The 16,335-nt window shown below is 54.3% G+C and overlaps 1 protein-coding gene across 1 annotated transcript in view; it reads left to right on the forward strand.

Moving 5' to 3' along the window:
- The window catches only part of LOC131495794 (kinesin-like protein KIF28P), a 78,931-nt gene that overhangs the window by 56,676 nt on the left and 5,920 nt on the right, over window positions 1-16,335 (forward strand). The window contains exons 10-21 of the mRNA XM_058700946.1: window positions 2,246-2,333; window positions 3,759-3,813; window positions 5,253-5,376; window positions 6,744-6,888; window positions 8,240-8,358; window positions 8,864-8,971; window positions 11,994-12,268; window positions 13,408-13,542; window positions 14,495-14,661; window positions 15,136-15,242; window positions 15,476-15,635; window positions 16,174-16,322. Of these exons, the coding sequence (XP_058556929.1) occupies window positions 2,246-2,333; window positions 3,759-3,813; window positions 5,253-5,376; window positions 6,744-6,888; window positions 8,240-8,358; window positions 8,864-8,971; window positions 11,994-12,268; window positions 13,408-13,542; window positions 14,495-14,661; window positions 15,136-15,242; window positions 15,476-15,635; window positions 16,174-16,322 (1,632 nt within the window). The remainder of the gene's footprint in view (window positions 1-2,245; window positions 2,334-3,758; window positions 3,814-5,252; window positions 5,377-6,743; window positions 6,889-8,239; window positions 8,359-8,863; window positions 8,972-11,993; window positions 12,269-13,407; window positions 13,543-14,494; window positions 14,662-15,135; window positions 15,243-15,475; window positions 15,636-16,173; window positions 16,323-16,335) is intronic.

Here is a 16,335-nt window from a genome sequence, read left to right on the forward strand (position 1 = left end):
CGGCCCGGCCCCCGTGCCCCCCGCCAGCTGGGGTCCCTCGTTCCAGAGGGGTTCTCGGGTACTGGCAGCACGTCCCGCCCCAAACCAGGCTGCCCGGGGCGGGGGGGGCGGACAGAGGCTCTGTGGGCACCCCTGCAGGCTCCCGCATCCCAACTCGCTGGGACTTCATGACAAAGCCCTTGCCATGTTAGAGGCAGCGCCTGCGGCCCGTCCAGGTATGGTGGCCTCGCTGAGCCCCAAAGTTCGTGTCGTCGCGAGCTGGACGGATGTAAGCATCGAATGCCCGCCGTGCGTAATAAGCGCAGACACAAAATATGTTCACGAGCCTGCGATGCTGTGAGTCCCCTGGCCTTGTAGGAATGCCCGGTAACCGGAGTATAAAACAGAACACTCTCACGTGCCCGCACAACCAAACAGAAAGTACGGAGCGTCGTGCCTCCTCCCCTAAAAGGCCTTCTTGCTCTACGTTCCGATGCATTAAAACGACAGCACCCTCTGTAGAAACGACCGGTGACTTCTTCACCCGTGAGCGCAGCTCAGTTTCCCACTCCACCCAGCATCCCTGGCTTCGGCTGAGAACAGAGTCAACCTGACTCTTCTATCATAGTTATTCTATAGTCTTCTATAGAATTCTATGGTTATTCTATAGAAGACTATACTTATTCTGTAATCTTCTATCATAGTTATTCTATAGTCTTCTATAGAATTCTATGGTTATTCTGTAGTCTTCTACTATAGTTATTCTGCTCCTCACCCTCGACACAGCAGACCCGCTGCTTAAGCCCCCTCCCTCCTTCCAGAGCAGCCGGCCCGCCTGCTGGCAGAAGCCGGGCCCTGGGCGCGCCAGCTGGAGCAGGCTCGGGAAGAGTGGCGACAGCACCACGTGGCCGTGGCCAAGGTGAGCTTCCTTCCATCCACCTGCCGAGGCCCACACCTGGCAGGGAGCCTCACACTCTTCCCATGTGCACACGGCCGCCTGGGCTGGCGTCCGGTGGATCTTCGGGGTGGCTCCCCCCCCACCCCCCGGCGAATGGGTAACACATGAGATGTGGCATGTGATTAAGTGACAAATGACTTCTGCTGATGCTGCTGGTGGCGCTAGGGGAGAGGAGGGCGGGACGTGAGGCAGAAGGAAGTCGAGAGGCCTTGATGAGTCAAGGCTGCTGATAATTACAGTTTGGGGAGAATTCGAGGACTGTGCACCGTCTTCTGGGGACCGTACGGTGTGACCCTGAACCGTAGTATCTGCCGGAGCATATGTGGGCTGTGATGCGAGTTTTGTGCTCGGGTCGGGGAAATGCCCTCTGGGCCCCCCATCCACAGCATCCTCCCGCCATGACCTGACTCCCCAAAGCCACAGCTCTGCACAGACCCCAAGTCGTGGGCCGGCCTCGGAGCACCTCCGGAGTGGCGGCAGAGACCCAGACTGGCTCCCGAAAGGCTCAGGAAGCCTGAGATGGAAGGGAGCCTCAGGCGGGGGGAGCGCAGTGGGGCCGGGGGCCTGTGACACCAGGAGGCCAGGACGCATTAGGGTCCAAGGATTCTAGAAGTAAGGACAGTAGCAATGGAAAAGACTCTTATCCCCCTTACTCGTTATCAGAATTTCAAGACTAAAAAGCTTTCTTGTGCCTGAACAATTTACTCCAGTTCTGACTGGCCGTCAATCCTCTATAAGTTCAAGACCACCAATACCGGGTTGAGGGATGAGACACACTCGGGTAACCTGGACAGGGTATATGGCACGTGCCACATTTGATCACCAACATCGGGTCACCAGTGAGCTAGCCTGCAGGACCTGAGTTAGTGAGCTAGTCTGGGGGAGCCTGCGATGTAGGGTAGCGGGTTTAGTGGGAAGGGGGACCCAGGTGAGGCACCCGATGGGGCACCAGGACGGCTGGGACATGGGGGGACCTGAAGAAAATAGTGGGGTAGAAGTCAGGGTAGAAGGGGGGACAGAGACAGAAACTGGCCACGCTTTGCAACAGTCCCGTCCAGATGAGCTCAGGCCCCTCGGCTGACCCGCCGCGGGTGGGGTCTCACCCGCGCTGTGAGCAGGGCCTCCCATCCCAGTCCCACTGGGCTTTCCTGAACGATCTGACAGGACGCACAGACAAGTGGCTTGGATAGGAAAGTAGGACATGGATAGGAAAGGATATCCAAGTAGGACATGGATAGGAAAGGAATGCTACTGCCTTGAACGTGCTGGCCCTGTGTGGTGACAGGACTCCCGTCTCTCCCCCAGGAGCAGTGGATAATGAAGACCCTCCCTCACCTTCTCAACGTCAACGAGGACCCGCAGCTCACGGGGGTCCTCAAGTATTTCATTCAGGCTGGTACTCACCCCTCCCGACCCACACTGGACCTGCTCAGGCTTCTTGCTTTGTGTTTCTTTCTCTTTTGAATCTTTCTTTTTGTGGTAAATAGGTGGAACATAAAATTCACCATCCTAGCTTTTTAAAAAAAATTTTTTTTAAATGTTTATTCGTCCCTGAGAGAGAGAGACAGACAGAGCATGAGCAGGGGAGGGGCAGAAAGCGAGGGAGACACAGAACCCGAAGCAGGCTCCAGGCTCCGAGCTGTCAGCCCAGAGCCCGACATGGGGCTCGAACTCACAGACTGTGAGATCGTGACCTGAGCCGAAGACAGATCCTCAGCCGGCTGAGCCACCCAGGCGCCCCACCATGCCAGCTATTTTTAAGTAGACGGCTCAGGGCCATCAGCACATTCACACCGTGGTGCCACCATCACCCCCACCCAATCCCAAAACCTTTCTTTCTTCCCAAACCGACATCCGTCCCCATTCAACACCAGCTCCCCCAGCCCCAGGCACCCTCCGTTCTACTTCTGTCCTACCTCCTGTCTCTACAAATGTAACTACTCTAGGCACCCCGCATCATTGGAGTCACACGGTATTTGTCCTTCTGTGACTAGCATATCTCACTCAGCATAGTATCCTCAAGGCCCATCTATGTTGTCAGCAGGTGTCAGAATATCCTTCTTATTTCAAGTCTATTTTATTCGAGAGTGAGCGAGCACAAGTGGAGCAGAGAGAGGGGGAGAGAGAAAATCCCAAGCAGGTTCCGCCCTCTAAGCACAGAGCCTGACGTGAGACTTGAGCTCATCAACTGTGACATCATGACCTGAGCCGAAACCAAGAGCTGGACGCTTAACTGACGGAGCCACCCAGGCAGCCCAGAATTTCCTTCCTCTTTAAGGCTGAATGATATTCCATTATATAGGTATACCACATTTTGTTTATCTATTCAGCCGTTGGAAAACAGCATCGGTACTGTAGTAACACGAGGCTTTCCGCACCCCGGCCCTGGGCACACCGGACAGGAGAGGGCTTGCACTGGATGGAGGTAGGGCCCTGGTGTGGGGCGGCCCCCGGGGGGAGCCGGCGTGGTGCTCTCGGTGCTGTCTGGGTCCGTCATTGCACAGACCAGGACCTTCCCTGTGGCCGGGCTGCAGCACATCTCCTAAGCCCCAGACTCGACAGTTTCTTCCTCCAGAAGCCCCACGAGTAAGGTGGAACTGGTAAAAAGTTAGGCAGCCCACAAAAAAAGGGCAGAAAGTAAAACAACCATCCGTAAGGGCGGGTGGTGTCCAGGTACTTACGACTGAAAATCCCAGCAGCAAAATCCCTTCACACGATCCTCTTGGAGAGGCAACGGCCCTACCCAAGCATCAGACACGTTCGCTTGTTAAGGTCAAATCCTGACAAAGTTTGAAAAGAAATTATCCTAATTCTTTTCAAGGCTCATGTGATGCCGGTCGGGCCGCTTCAAATGCCATCCACCTTCAAGGTTTGGGGTAAGTTGACGTGAACCGTCTTCGTCCAAGAATTGTGACCACTCATTCCGCGGGAGGTTCTCAACATTTGTCTGGGCCTCGCCGGGTGGGGCCACAAACCCTGCAGGACAAATTCCCAGGCCGTCCTCAGGGACCCGCTCGGGGCTTCTGGAAGGAAGGGCTTTCCTGCTCCCGCTGAAATCCTTCCCACCGCACTCACTTTGCTTCCTGGGCTCTGACGTCGGGAGGAAGGGAAGGCCCGTTGCTAGACCCCCGTATAGCGACTCGGCACAAGGAGACACAAGTGGACGAGGCCAGCAAATGAAGACAGTGAAGAGAGAGCCCACCACAAGGCGCCCACGTCCTTCGTAGTTTTAACCACCAAAAGCAATAGCATGCTCAGATCTCCACCCTCAGAGCCCTCACCAACTGGACGAAGGGAAGGCCCAGGCTTTGGGTGACCCCTTCTGCAAGAGGAGGCCCTGTGGAACTCTATGGCGGTTCTCACGAACTCACAGCCGTCTCCTACCTCCGTGGCCTCTCTGCTCTTCTCCCCAGTTCCAGGGTGTCCTGACCGCCCACAGATTTCCAGCCCGTAGGCTCAATCAGCTTGCCGACCAGTCCCCCTGACGTACCTCAGCCCTCCTGCGCCAAAGCACAGGGACGGGAGGGGAGGGGGCCTGCGCTGACCGGGGGGCCAGCTGACATGGCTTCCCCCTGCACCGCCAGCCTCTGGGCCCCTTCTCCTGACTCTTCCTGGGAATTCCCCTCATCTCCCTTTCCAGACACTTCCAGTGGGGACCTGTAGATGGCCGAACTCCAGATGAGCTGAGGGTATAGCCTTTCCCACGGCATCCCTGGGCCCCACGCACACAAGGGATATGGACGGACAAGTGTCTCAACACCCAGAGCCTTCCACAGCAGCCAAGGAGTCTAGGAACATTCTAGAACAGTTAGGAAGCTGGTCACTCAGGGCAGCCGGATGATGTCTAGGGGGGCGCCAATCTGACACTTCTGACATCTGTCCCCCAGTCTTTAGCATATAAAGTCTGCCGTTGTATCATGGAGACCCAGACACCGCTCTGACCTTCTCTGTGGCATGTACGTTATTATCTGTCAGCACTGGTCACCTGTCCCAGCATCCCTCTGAAACATCTTTCTTTCCATTTCCCCACCACTCAGTCTTGCGGCCCGTGAGCCTTGGAGGACCCCAGCGATGACCCTGCCCATGCGGGCTCCTTGTAGCTGTCGGCCCTCAGCGGGTGCTGGTACTGTGGCTACGAGAATCGCTTTGTTGTCCTTCTCTGGCTCCTATCTACCCCGACCCCCTTGAGCCGCTTCCGGCCACCCCGCAGCATCCGTAGGTCTTACTTACGCGTGCGAGTGGGGAGCAACCACCAAAACCGTGTGCTCTACGGTCACGATTATTTTGGCTACTAGACGACCTCTTGTCTTTTTAGAATTTCAGATAAACACGCTTCCTTCACAAATTCGGATGGGAAGGTGACGGTCACGCCACACAGCAAATGCAAAGTTGTCGTTAACGGGGTGCCCATCGTGACCAAGACAAAGCTGCAGCATTTGGTAAGCTTTCCTGCCTGGCCGCAGAATTTCCGCAGTCCCGCTGGAGAGCTAGGAGAAGGGGTTCCCGTGAGGTGCCCCAGGCCTCCACGCCGTGGCAAGCACCGGGCAGGGTGGGGGCACCGGCCACCCCATGTCCCCCTGCTACGACCGACATGGGTCACAGCTTGGGGTCGGGAGATCTGATATGAACCCGCTGTGTGTTCCTGGGCAAAAGCCACTTCACTCCTCGGGAATTCATCTATACATTGCTTTTAAGTTTATTTATTTATCTTGAGAGAGTGAGAAAGAGGGCAAGCAAGCAGGGGAGAGGCAGAGAGAGAAGCAGAGGGAGAATCCCAAGTAGCCTCTGGGGTGTCAGCACAGAGCCCGACGTGGGGCTCAAACCCACAAACCGAGAGACCACGACCTGAGCTGAGATCAAGAGTAGGACCCTTAACCAACTGAGCCCCCCAGGTCCCCCATCGGGACTTAATAAAACAGCAATGAGTGAACTAGAAGTTCACCAACACCCTTTCCAGCTCTGACATTTCATGCTATCTTAGACTTCTTAAAAGATCTGCCATTGGGAGGGACCATGCGGCACCTCGCAAACACTAGGCTCTCTGTCTCCTCCGCACACCCCAGCCTGGTTCCCCATGACCACAGGGGCTCCCGCCAGCCTCCCTGCTGCCCAAGCCCCTCTTCAACCCATTCTCCACACTGTAACCACAGAGAGCCTTCTAGACCAGCTATTTGGATTAGGCCACGCCCTCCTGGAAATCCTCAGTGGCCACCCTTTCAGGGCCCCCGTGTGAGCTGCCTCATCTCCCCTCCACCTCCCGCCTCACTGCTCTGCACGAAGGTCACACGGACCTTCTCCTGATTGTTCAAAACACCCCTGGCTCTGTTTGGCCACAGCCCTCTCTGCCTTGCCGAAACTGACCACCTTTGAAGTCGTAAACAGCACACCTTGAGAGAGGACCGCTCTGATCCCCAGTGCAAGTGAGGCGCCCGTATTGTACCTTCTGCAGAAGCACCCCCATTTCATTCAAGCATCTCTCTCAAGCTATTGCACTGTCTGTCTATAAAGTCCTAGAGGGGAGGGCCCGGGTCTGTTTGGTGCCCACTGGGATCCACAATGTCTAATGGAGAGTCGAAGCTCCGTGTGGGATAAAGGAAGAAATAAATGAAAGCATGCACACAAAAGCAGAACGTCAATCTCTTCCTCTGCATTCAGGGGTCTCTTCCCTCTCTGGGGACCTCGTGCAGGGTTTGTGATTTACCACAGCTGGACTGCCCATGGGGACTTGGTCCCCCCTGGAGCAGGCTGGTGCCACACCCCTGCTGAGGGCAGCGTGCTCCCGCTGAACCTCCCGTCTCCTCCCTAGGACCGCATTATCCTGGGATCCAACAGCGCCTACCTCTACATTGGGTTTCCGTCAGAGCGAGGCAGTGAAGACCTGACCAGGTTCGACTATGACTTCTTCCAGCTGGAGAGAGCAGCTGCGGAGGGAGTGAGTGTGGACAAGCTGGGTGAGCAGCTCAGGGCCCTGCCTTCCAGCATTTTCCACAGGCTGATCTAAAAGCAACTGCTTTCACTGCATGCTCTCCTACTTTCCCTAAGAAAATAACATCTTGTTTCAAAGGGAAATGTTTAGAAAGTTAAATTAGGATTTCCATATTGTAGAGTGAGCACATGTCAAAGATTTATTAAACTATTTTGTTAATAAATGGAGAAGAAGGCGATAGATACAGTTGACCCTTGGACAACATGGGTTTGAACTGTGTGGGTCCACTTGTGGTGGTCTTTTGTTTTTTTTGTTTTTTTTTTATTTAAAAAAAAAATTTTTTTTTTTAACGTTTATTTATTTTTGAGACAGAGAGAGACAGAGCATGAATGGGGGAGGGTCAGAGAGAGAGGGAGACACAGAATCTGAAACAGGCTCCAGGCTCTGAGTGGTCAGCACAGAGCCTGATGCGGGGCTCGAACTCATGGACCGTGAGATCATGACCTGAGCCGAAGTCAGACGCTCAACCGACTGAGCCACCCAGGCGCCCCTTGTTTGTTTTTTATAAACACAGCACAGTCCTTTAAATGTATTTTTTTCTTTCTTATGACTTTAACATTTTCTTTTCTCCAGCTTACTTTATTATAAGTATATAACACATAGAACATACAAAATATATGTTAATCATCTGCTTATTGGTAAGTCTTTGGACCAACAGAAGGCTATTAGTTGTTATGTTTTGGGGGACTCAAAAGTTGAATGGATTTTTGACCGTATGGGGCATCAGGGCCCTAACCCCTGCATTTCCCAAGGTTCAACAGTAAAGCACAAGAGGGAAGAACAGTGAAATAAGACTGAGACAAAGCTGGTTGATGGTTTTGGGGGCAATAATCTTCTACTGGACAAAAGTCATTTTAAATTGCGAATCTTCTACAAATCATCTCACAGCTCAGACTCCAGGCTCCAATCAATAGCTGAATGAGTGCACACGGGTACATCCTCCTAGGGAACCAGAATCCCTACATGGGACTCTGCTAGGACCTTTAATTTTTTTTAACGTTTGTTGATTTTTGAGAAAGAGACAGAACAGGAGCTGGGGAGGGGCAGAGAGGGAGGGAGACACAGAATCCGAAGCAGGCTCCAGGCTCCGAGCTGTCGGCACAGAGCCCGACGGGGGGCTCGAAACCATGAACTGTGAGATCATGACCTGAGCCGAAGTCAGATGCTCAACCAACCGAGCCACCCAGGAGCCCCATGTGGACATTTGGTGAACCATCAAATAACTGAGTACATAAGCATATAAATAAACCCCTTCGTGGCTGACAAGTCTCCCAGAACCAGTGACCGACCTTCACCGGGACCCTGCTGGTTTCCAGGGGCTGCGAGCCACGGCGATGGGAAAGCGGACCCCGGCATGCTGGCGGTGTTCCAGGACTATGTCAGACTGATGCCCCTGGTGGCAGAAGCCAATCAAATGGGCGAAGAGCTGAAGAAGGTAAGGGCTGGAAGACGGAGTAACGCTGGGTCCGGAAGGACCTCAGGGAACAGGGTCCACGGCCCCTCACCCCCACCGCCCCAGCTGGCTTTGCCGTACCGGCGAGGGCACGGGGCCTGGAGAGGTGAGGGGCTCCACCCAGGACCCCGCAGTGAGCCAGTGACAGAACCCAGGCCAACCCCCAGGCCTCAGCAGTCCCAGCCGCCAGCGTCATGCCTACCAAGGCCCCCACGGCCCCCACGGCCCTCCAGGCTCCCAGACCGATGCTTGCTTGCCAGGCCACCCCTCCCAGGTTGCCCTCTAGAAAGGGCTTCCCCGGGTCCAGGACCCTGAAGCCTTCTAGCCACAGAGAAGACCCGAGCAGGGGGTGGCCCCCCGGTGACCCAGGATCCGATCCCCAGGACACGCTCAAGACACTTTTGTGTGTTGGGAACATGCGAGGAGGAGAAGGAAATAGCGAGGGCGGTGTGGGCTGTGTGCTCAGCGAGAAGGGTCCCCCTTACAGGGACTCAGAATGGAACTGAAGGTGAAGAATTTAGCGGCTTCAGACTCCAGGGGCCACGAGCTACAGAAGGAGGTCATGGTGAAGGTGACCAACCAAAGGACCCGTGAGGTGAGGATGCCTCTGGGGACGGGGTTTCTGAGGGCTCTCACGGGGACAGACTGTCCTGTGGAGACCCCGTGACGGGCACTGCGTGTTCCCAGTGTGAGCTGGGCTCTGGGGACAGACTCTGGGATGGACCCCCCACCTCCCCCACGTTTCTCTCCTGGTCCTCTCTCCCACATGGCACCAACCCTGGGATCGCTCCCAACCACCACTCTCCGTTTATTTATTTATATTTTTTTAATGTTTATTTGAAAGAGAGAGAGAGACAGGTTGAGCATGTGCGAGCCAGGGAGGAGCAGAGAGAGGAGGCCGCAGAGGATCCCAAGCAGGCTCCGCACTGTCCGTGCAGAGCCCGACGCGGGGCTCGAACTCACGAACCGTGAGATGATGCCCTGAGCCGGGGTCGGACGCTCAACCGACTGAGCCACCCCGGGCGCCCCTCCCTTTCTGCCTGGTCTCTTCCTCTGACCGGTGCCGAGGTGGCCTCCCGTGTGTCCCCTGGCGTGGGGTGAAAGGGCACAGGGGTCTCAGTTCCTTCGTGTTGCTACGGCAACACCACAGCTTGGAGGCTGGGAGCAGAGGTCGTGGCACAGGCACATTTGGTATCCGGTGAAGGACACCTTCTCGCCGGATCCTCACGTGGCGCTAGGGGCCGGGGAGCACTGAGGCCTCTTTCATGAGGGCAATGAGTGCATTCGTGAGGCGTCCACCCTCACGGCCCCGCCTCCTCGTCCCAGCGCACTGAGGGTCAGGCTTCAACGTACGGTTTGGGGGGACACATCTCGTGACTCAGGAGGGTCTCCTGGGAGACCCCCACCCTGGGAAGTCGACCTTGACTTCTGCGCGTGTCCCACGAGGCCTTTGGAGCTGAATCCTCAATGCGTGTGCGACCGTGATTTTGTCTTTTGCGTTTTCTGGAAGGAGCCATCAGGACAAAGGAGCTCTGGTGACCCAGTACTTTGCCTCTGGGGCCAGACGCTCTGCCAGGGTTCGGTTTGGCCATTTCCTACTGTCTTGTCAGACCTCGTTTTAAGGAGATTTCATGTTCCTCTGTATTTCGTTGCTCATTATAGTTTAAGGTGAATTGAAAAGGATCTCGTTCAGCCTTTCCTATGATTAGCAGAAACCGGGTTCTCTTTTCAGGGGCTGCGCGCTAGTTGCTTTTATGGTGATGTCGCTCGCTTTCCTCTTTCCTCGGGCAGAGACTAAGCTTACTGATCCGTCATCTCCAAGGCTGTCCGTTTTTACCTTCCAAGTGGATCAGTGGCCTCTCCCCGGATGAAGTTACGCCTTCCCCGGGGGCCTCGGAGATGCTGGCAGTCCCTCGGCCCTTCCTGGAAGGTTTCGTGTGTGAGGCTGGGAAGGGCGAACAGCAGCCTCGGCACTTTTGTGGCGGTCCGCCTCGCAGATGTTCGCCCTAGACCGCTGGACCGTGCGCGCACAGGGCGGAGACGGGACCCCCCCCCCCCAACCCAGGCCACTTCATGTGACCGACGAGAGACACGTCGGGGGCGATTCGGGAGCAAGCCGGGGCTTGTGAGGACAGGGAGGGTCTCAGCCCTGACTTCTCAGCGGTGTCTGTGCAACAGGCTTCCGGCCTGGGAGTCTCCGTGCTCGGCTGAGGCCCCGCGGGGGACGGGAGGGTCAGCAGAGACCCCTGCCGGTCCCGCAGAGCCCTGCTGAGCTGTCACAGGGCCCAGGGCCCGCTGTCCGCCAGGAAGGATGCAGCGGACTGAGGACGCCGATTCCCACCGTCTTGGTGCCCTAGCCTCAGGGCCTGAAAAACCCACCTGCTGGAGCTCGTGCTGTGCTCTGCCAGGGTCAGGTTCACACGCAGTCTTTACCCCACCTCTCGGGGGAGAGGACGGGTTTCACTTGAGGCAAAGAAGGAAAGAACGAAGTCTTTGTAGTGTCTGGATGGGGATCTTTTTCTTTGAAGGCACGTAACACTCAGAGGGACAGTGACACATCGGTTGGCTCCTTGTGCCCCCATCACCTCACCGTATGTCCTCTCAGCAGCCCTGTCCCTCACTCAGGGACAGACAGCGGCAGGTTCTCGGGGGGGTGGGGGGGGGGCGTGAGCGCACACATTGTCACCTTACGGCCCCGCCCGGGCCTCCCTGTGCCACAAGCGAGGTACTGGCACAGCTTTCCTTTCTGGGGGCCTGAGGGTCTGAGAAGCTGTTTCCTTGCTTCTTGAAGCTTCCAGAGGCCCCCGCTTTCCTGGGCTCCATTGTGCTCCATTTCCAAAGTCAGCCACTTGGCGTCTCCCTGACTCCCCTTCCGTCGCCGTCTGACCATCTCTTCTGCCTCCCCCTTCCACAGTTAAGGTCCATGTGGGGGCGCCTGGGTGGCTCAGTTGGTTGAGCCTCCGACTTCGGCTCAGGTCACGATCTCATGGTTTGTGAGTCCGAGCCCTGCGTTGGGCTCTGTGCTGACAGCTCAGAGCCTGGAGCCCACCCCGGATTCTGTGTCTCCTTCTCTCTCTGCCCCTCCTGGACGTGTGCTCTGACTCTCTCTACCTCTCAAAACTAAATGTAAAAAAATATTAAAAAAAAAAAAGGTCCATGTGGTTACACTGGACCCACCTAGACAGTGTGAGCAAATCTCCCCATTTTAAGGTCAGCTGATAAGCGAACTTCATTCCACCTACAATCTTAATTCCCTTTTCCACATAGGTAACATGTTGGCAGGTTCCAGAGAGTGGGACACAGACATCTTCGAGGGCCACTCTTCTGTGTTCCGAGTCCCAAACCGTCATCTCTCCTGGGACAGTGTATTGTTTGATCCCTTCGTTATCTCCTCTAAGTTATTAGGCCCCAGCAGCCCAAGAAATGCTGGAGCCATGGGTCAGGAACAAACGTGGACTCCTGGAGGACCTCACCGCAAAGCTAGGCTTGACGAGAGTGTTAGGGGGTCCTGGGTGCCCCAAAGCCGGCTCATCTGGGGAAGCATGCTGGGAAAAGTCATGGGAACGAACTGTGAACAGGTGAAATCCAATCCCGGTGACCTATCTTTGTGTTCATAGGTGTGGATTTGGTCAAAAGCCAAGTTTATCAACAGGAAATTTCTCATGGAGGAACTTTACCAGCGCTTTCTGGATGGAGAAGACAGCCACGTGGCTCAGGAAGATGACCCCTTCTGGGATCCTGTCGAGGTTGTCCACTTGGGCTCAGCCCACATATGGCTCCAGTCGCTGGCCTACTCCATGAAGCTGGAGGAGCAGGTGGAGTTCATGAACTGCGAGGGGGAGGAAGAGGCCATGGTGCACGTCTGCGTGACTCCCTGCTCCCCGGCGGGACGGTGGGTGTCCCCCCAGCCCGGCCCGATCCTGGCAGAAAACTCCCAGCATGCCTGCGCTCTCCTGGATGAGCTGGTCAGCACGGTGTTCCCGAAGAGCTCATTCAGTCACGATTTGGCCCCAGCAAATCTGATTTTTGCCACGGCGGCCAAATCGGCAGGCCCGGAATATCTCAGGTCCTCGCTGATGCGGCCCGAGGGCTGGAAGAAAGCAGTTTCCAGCTCATCCCTTCTCCATCCGTGGTATAGGCTCCCATGGGTTTTCTGTCCCTTCCCTCAAGGCAGGGACTGAGGTGTCTTCGTTCCCTGACATGGCCTCCTTCTGAGTTGTTCGCCGACCTTCTGTGGGGACGGGCGTTGCTATAACTCTGCTACACTGCCCTTCACCATCCTCTCAGGGACCCCCTCTCTTCCCTCTCTCTAGGCCATGGGCAGTCCACAGCGTTTTCACAAAAGCCCAGGTCTCTCAGCAATTCTAAGCAAAGAGGCGGGCAGGCGGGGGTCTGGTCTGGGTGCGAGGTGCTCTTAGGCACCCGGGACGGCCTCCCTGTCTTTCTGAAGAGGGAACCAGCTCAGGGCCGTGGGGTCCTGGCACCCAGAGACCAAGCCGACCATCGACTCACTGTCTTTACTGGGAGTCTCAGCAACTTTCTGGTCACTTGGCCACCTCGGGCTTCTCGGCTGCCGGACGGTCTCTCTCTCGTTGCAAACTCCTAAGGCACATTCTAGCTTATAGGCTCGATGCAAGGTTGACGTGACAGACGCCCCCTGTTGGAAAGCTGTCCAAACTGGGTCGCGAAGCTGTAGGCCTGGAGTCGACTCTGGACTGTGCAGAGCTCACCAAGGAAAGGGCCGCCTTGAGAGGCCGCATCCTCTACCCCACTGGGAACCCGCCCGGGGCTCCAGGGCTGGGTCGCGTATTACACGAGGCGGTTACGTTGCGGTCTCTTCCTCCAGGAGGCTGGGAGCTCTTTGAATGCCTGTTGCGCGAACGCGCTCCACGGCTGGCAACGCTCCTCGTCTTTTCTTCAGAGAAGCTGGCCATATCTTGAGGAGTCTCAGGAGTGCCCTTTGACGACACGACCCTCACCTGCTCGGGCCCCGGCTGACCTGTGATCTGCCCTGTCCTCCTCTGTTCGCAGAGCGTGCGGTGAGGAGGACGTGGTTATAGACCCATCGGAGCTGCTGGGCAAGAGGATGGACTTCCAGGTTGGCCTCGTGCGGTGCCTTGGGGTCAAGTGGCTGAAGGAGGACGCAGGGCGAGGCATTCAGATGGGGTACCGGCTGCGCACACACCCCTCACCTCGTGGGCATTGGCGGGCGGGAGTCTTTCCTGGTGCTTGAAAAACGAGTTCATCACGAAATTTTCATACGTCTCTCTGCTTGTTCAACCCCAAAATGCCTATTTCCCCATCGGTTAATAGAAGTCCCACATCCTTCTAGGTTGCTGGACTGAAACAGCCACGTTTATTGATCCTCAGTGATTGAAGCAGTGGTCAGAGATTCTAATTATCTGATAGAATATCAAGGGAAGCTGTACTCTCTACATAGAATCATGGTTTTTTTTGTTGTGTTTTTTGTTTTTTGTCTTTTTGAGTTGGAAATGAAAGGACTGTTATCACAATATGGAAGAAACACCAGATAGGCTTAGTCAGGCTAAGAGACGGTAAGAGATAAAGCAATAAAGAAAGGGAAACTTTGAAGGACAAAACCCAAAACACCACCTCACGTGGAATATTAACAATTTTAGGGGCGCCTGGGTGGCTCAGTCGGTTAAGTGTCCGACTTGGGCTCAGGTCATGATCTCACAGTTCGTGGGTTCGAGCCCCGCATCGGGCTCCGTGCTGACAGCTCAGAGCCTGGAGCCTGCTTCGGATTCTGGGTCTCCCCCTCTCTCTGCCCCTCCTCTGCTCACACTCTGTCTCTCTCTGTCTCAAAAATAAACATTAAAAAAATATAAATAAATAAAATTAACAATTTTAGATGATCAAAGTAGAACGTATTTCTCAAAATCCATTTCCTTTTTGCTAGACATTTAATACTGTCCATGTAGTGGTGCTACTCGTGTTAAATAGCGGAGACGTTGGGGGGTGGCAAGCATGAGGATCAATTTCAGGTCGTCTCGTATCAAGTAACCAAGCCAAGCCATCATTCTTTGGCTCATCTGATCCATTTCTTTGTAAATGTGTCCCTTCTGGCTTGGAATTCTGTTTTATGTTCTTTTCTCAGGTACAGAATTTATGACCTTTCAAGCACTTTATATACCAAGCCTGTATGGAAAATGGTGAATCCCCAAATAGAAGAAACTGTCCAATTTACAGCCTTAAATGCATCTCAGGAGTTTCTGAATTATTTACAAACAAACGCTCTCATTGTTGATTTATGGGGTCTTCAAGGTACCACGTTTGCTTCCTCTTTGGCACGATGCATTCTTCAATCAGATATCACGTCAATATATCTAGGGTTGCCAAGGATGTGGAGGAGGGAGGGGGTCAGGGTCTTAATAGCCCAGAGCAGTCTTCTCCTGGGTCCCTGGGCTCTAGTCCACAGGGGATTAAATGGCTTAAACCTCTTCATGTAGGGGTGCCTGGGTGGCTCAGTTGGTTAAGTGTCTGACTCTTGATTTCGGCTCAGGTCACGATCTCACGGTTCGTGAGTTCGAGCCCTGCGTGGGGCTCTGCGCTGACCGTGCGGAGCCTGCTGGGGATTCTCTCTCTCCCTCTCTCTCTCTCTGCCCCTCCCTTGCTGGTATTCTGTCTCTATATAAATAAATAAATAAATAAAGGAACATACATTTAAAAAAAATCTCTTCACACAACACTGGGCCTGGAGGTGTTTCTTTCCTTGATGGTGTCTCCCTCACATTACAGAAGGCTGCGCCCAGCTGGACTGCTCTCAGTCAGACCTCATGGTCACAAGTGAAGGCCACGTCATGGTGGACACCAAGAAAATGTCCACTCTGATGGATCCAGGCCAGGTGTGCCCATTTATGTGACATTCAAACGGGCATCGCACGTGACAGCTGCTTAGGGATCATCGGTGTTCCTTCCACTTAACAAATGTTTTCCTTATTTACTCCTGTGTTCCCCCAGGGGCTTCAACCCTGCTCACCACACCCTCACCCCTACCCCATCTAGGGGGGTAAAACTGCCAGTCCCAAAGGGTATGCAGATAACCCCGCGAAAGGCTAACCTGACATGTTTTTTGTAGACACCATCAAATCAGATATCAGAACTCTACATGAAGCTACTCAAGTTAGAGCAGGAGACAGAGCTGCTCAGAGACACCAACAGAGCCCTGAGAGAAGAAAACGTGTTTCTCAAACAATCACTTGAGAAGGTCGGTTCTACTCAACAAGGTGAGAGGATATGTAAGTCTTGCTTGTTAAGTTTCTCTCTAAACTCCTACGTTTGAGACGTATATTTACATATATATATATATTTTTTTAATTTTTTATGTTTATTTTTGAGAGAGAGAGAAAGAGAGATCAGGGGAAGGTCAGAGAGAGAGGGAGACACAGAATCTGCGGCAGGCTCTAGGCTCCAAGCTGTCAGCGCAGAGCCCAAAGTGGGGCTTGAACTCACGAACCGTGAGATCGTAACCTGAGCTAAGGTTGGATGCTTAACCAACTCAGCTCTGAGATGTGTATTTGTATTTCAAAGAAATTTACTTTTTAATGAGTTGATCTATATCTTGTTTCATAAAACAAACAAAAAACCATCTGAGAATTTTTTCCCCTTCTGCCTGGATGTGTCTCAACCTGTGCTTGATAAATGCTGGTGTAGATTGCCACCAAAATAAATATGTACATAGAGACTTGGCAGAGCAGATGTTGAAATAAATGTTCTGTCTCCTCACCACCTCAGCACATAAGCCTTCCAACACCCTGAAGCTAACTTGGACGGCAGCACACCCTCCAGCAGCCAGAGAGATGAACCAAATGTACACTCGGCCAGCCAGCTCCGACAGAGAATTTGCCAAAGCCCTTAAGCTGTTCTACCACAGCATGAACGAGGCAAGAGGGCAGCTTCTCCGACTGAGACAGGAGAAACCTCCTGTAAGTAACCGGA

This window comes from Neofelis nebulosa, chromosome 15, assembly GCF_028018385.1.
Source record: "Neofelis nebulosa isolate mNeoNeb1 chromosome 15, mNeoNeb1.pri, whole genome shotgun sequence".
NCBI classification, from domain to species: Eukaryota; Metazoa; Chordata; class Mammalia; order Carnivora; family Felidae; genus Neofelis; species Neofelis nebulosa.